The following is a 2,403-nucleotide window of genomic DNA, read 5'->3' as shown; positions in this document are numbered from 1 at the left end:
AAAACTAAAATGTCAGTTTCACACAAAGACTAGACTAAAACTAAAATTAAAACAGGCCGCCAAAAACAACACTAGTTGGCAACACCGATTGGTTTGTACTATTTAAGTGGAAGTGTCCTTTCGGCTCCCTTAAGATTCATCCTCTATGTTTCCCTCTTCTGTCTGACTAATCCACAAAAGGAAGGCAATTTATAATGAATTCATCATCTCTTATGTCCTGTAGTAAGGCAGGGGACGGTATTGATTATTACTGTGTAGGACACTCGCAGAGAAAGGTCAGCCTCCAATTGCACCAATGTTGCCCTGCAAACTGGAGATTGTCTTCTTGATTCAGAGCCGCCCCAGTGTGCTGGGAAGCCGTGTGCTTAACGGGTCCTGGGACAGATTAACTTCCCACTGCAATCAATCAATCTCCTTCTGTCAGCCATTTGCAAATCCACGGGGGGGAGGGGATGGGGCATCCTCAACAAAAGTGGCCTACCCACAATCCCTTGCTCTGCGAGGTCAAGGGCGAGACTTACTGGGTGACTATGAGTGCAGGGCCTCTCAGAGGTCTGACCTGCTCAGGTTTTCCATTCTGATGAGTGGGTTTGCCTCAGAAACTCTAATTGGCAAACAAATTGAACATAATGGCGCTTTTTCTTGCATAAACTTTGATTGTTAATCCAGAACATATGACCTCCTTTTTCAATGGCCCATAGTGCTTGGACTTAAAACATATATGTGGAATTCTTTTATGCTATTGTAGATTGCCATGCTTTGCTGCTAATTGATTTAGAAATCGTCTTTCTTGGAGTAAGTTTCAAACTGTTTTCTCTGTTTTATGATGGGACACTGTGTGCATTTGTGGCATCATTTCACAGTATTTGGTGAGTTTAGTTGTTCTCTTTAACCACTCATATTGCCTGTTATCCACAAACAGTACAGTAGACCTATTCCTTTTTTTTAAAGTTCTGAAAATATGCTGATTTGAGTGAAATCTACAATGTTCAAGTACACCGCCTGCAGTTATTATGGAAAATTTAACCTCATGAATTTGGATTATAAAATGCTGATGTAGTTTGCAACCTTCCAAGAGCATCGGATCACATAATCTTTGTAATAATCATAATAACTGAAAAGGAATATTTCAGCATTCAATTATAAGTAGGTTACAAAAGATCAATCTCCATAATTGGTGTTAAAATCAGGAATATTTAGAAAATCATTTGGAAGGTTTGAATTAGAATATGTATATATTTTATTAAACATGGGTAATTAAATGAATAAAAAAATATCCATTATGATTAAGTATTTTATCTATGACAATAAATATTGAAATGTGTTGAAATTCATTACCGAAACCAGTTATTCAATATTATTTTCACCAAAGTTTTGAAATCCAACATGTTATCATGTTTTTAAAATACATATTTATTATGAATAAATACATTTACATAATTATTTATAAGGAAATGACCATTAATTTAAGTTGAAATATATATATTTTTAAATTATGATGTATAAACTCCTATATAAATGTATTTTGTGTAGTCATGAAATCTTAGCCTTTTTTCTCCAATTATAATTTCAGTCTTTGTCTGTTTTTTTTTCTATTTGCTGTATAATAGAAGTCTTTCCTCCATATGTTATAAGGCATATGTTGTAACCTTAGTATGGATACTCCGCTTAAGCTCATTATGGGCAGCTGCCTCATAATATGCTGTATCTGTAGGTACATGTTCGCATCAATCAGCAAAATTCAAGTTAAATTAATTCAGATTCATGAATGCCTTTGTTGGGTTTAAGCATGTTCAAAGAGCTGACAACCTTTTACAAGGTTAGAGCAGATAAGACAGACACCCACACGGGGGAATTTGCAGCACATTATGCAAATAGATGCATTAAAGTGAGTGGCTTACACTGTACAGACATGATATGGAGCCAGTTAATGTCATTTAGTTCCTTTAGGACAGACGCATTACCTTATCTGCTTTAATTGGCATTAATCACATTTACAGTTTGCATGCAAAGCCGATAGTTTCTTAAGTGAATGTTTTTGAGTTGAGGAACCAGAGCATTTTGTTCATGCTTGAAGATGTAGAAACGGACATGTCAGACGACAGAATATTAAATATAGCTGTTAATAGCGGAGTTAAATCAGTAATCATTCATTTAAGCCAGGGTTCCTCAAATCTAAAAGCGCTGCAGAATTTAGCACCAACCCTGATCAAACTCACCTACCTGTGATTTTTCAATGATCCTGAAGACATTGATTAGCATGCTCAGGTGTATTTGATTAGGGTAGAACTAAACTCTGCAGAAAAGTGGATCTCGTGGGCCAGATTTGAGAATCCCTGATTTAAGTGATAGTTGTTATGTACCCATCCTCAATTTGAGCACAATTCTTCAGCACAATGATGA

General features: G+C 36.0%; 1 protein-coding gene across 1 annotated transcript in view; it reads left to right on the top strand.

Moving 5' to 3' along the window:
• Positions 1 to 295: 295 nt before the first annotated feature.
• LOC107729828 (calcium/calmodulin-dependent protein kinase type II delta 2 chain-like) overlaps positions 296 to 2,403 on the top strand; it is a 26,788-nt gene continuing 24,680 nt past the window's right edge. The window contains exon 1 of the mRNA XM_016540533.1: positions 296 to 584. Coding sequence (XP_016396019.1) covers positions 296 to 584 — 289 coding nt within the window. The remainder of the gene's footprint in view (positions 585 to 2,403) is intronic.

The sequence above is a fragment of the Sinocyclocheilus rhinocerous genome, unplaced genomic scaffold, assembly GCF_001515625.1.
Source record: "Sinocyclocheilus rhinocerous isolate Xijiao unplaced genomic scaffold, SAMN03320098_v1.1 scaffold848, whole genome shotgun sequence".
NCBI classification, from domain to species: Eukaryota; Metazoa; Chordata; class Actinopteri; order Cypriniformes; family Cyprinidae; genus Sinocyclocheilus; species Sinocyclocheilus rhinocerous.
Note: the sequence above shows the minus strand (reverse complement) of the source record. Positions and strands in the feature narration are given on the sequence as shown.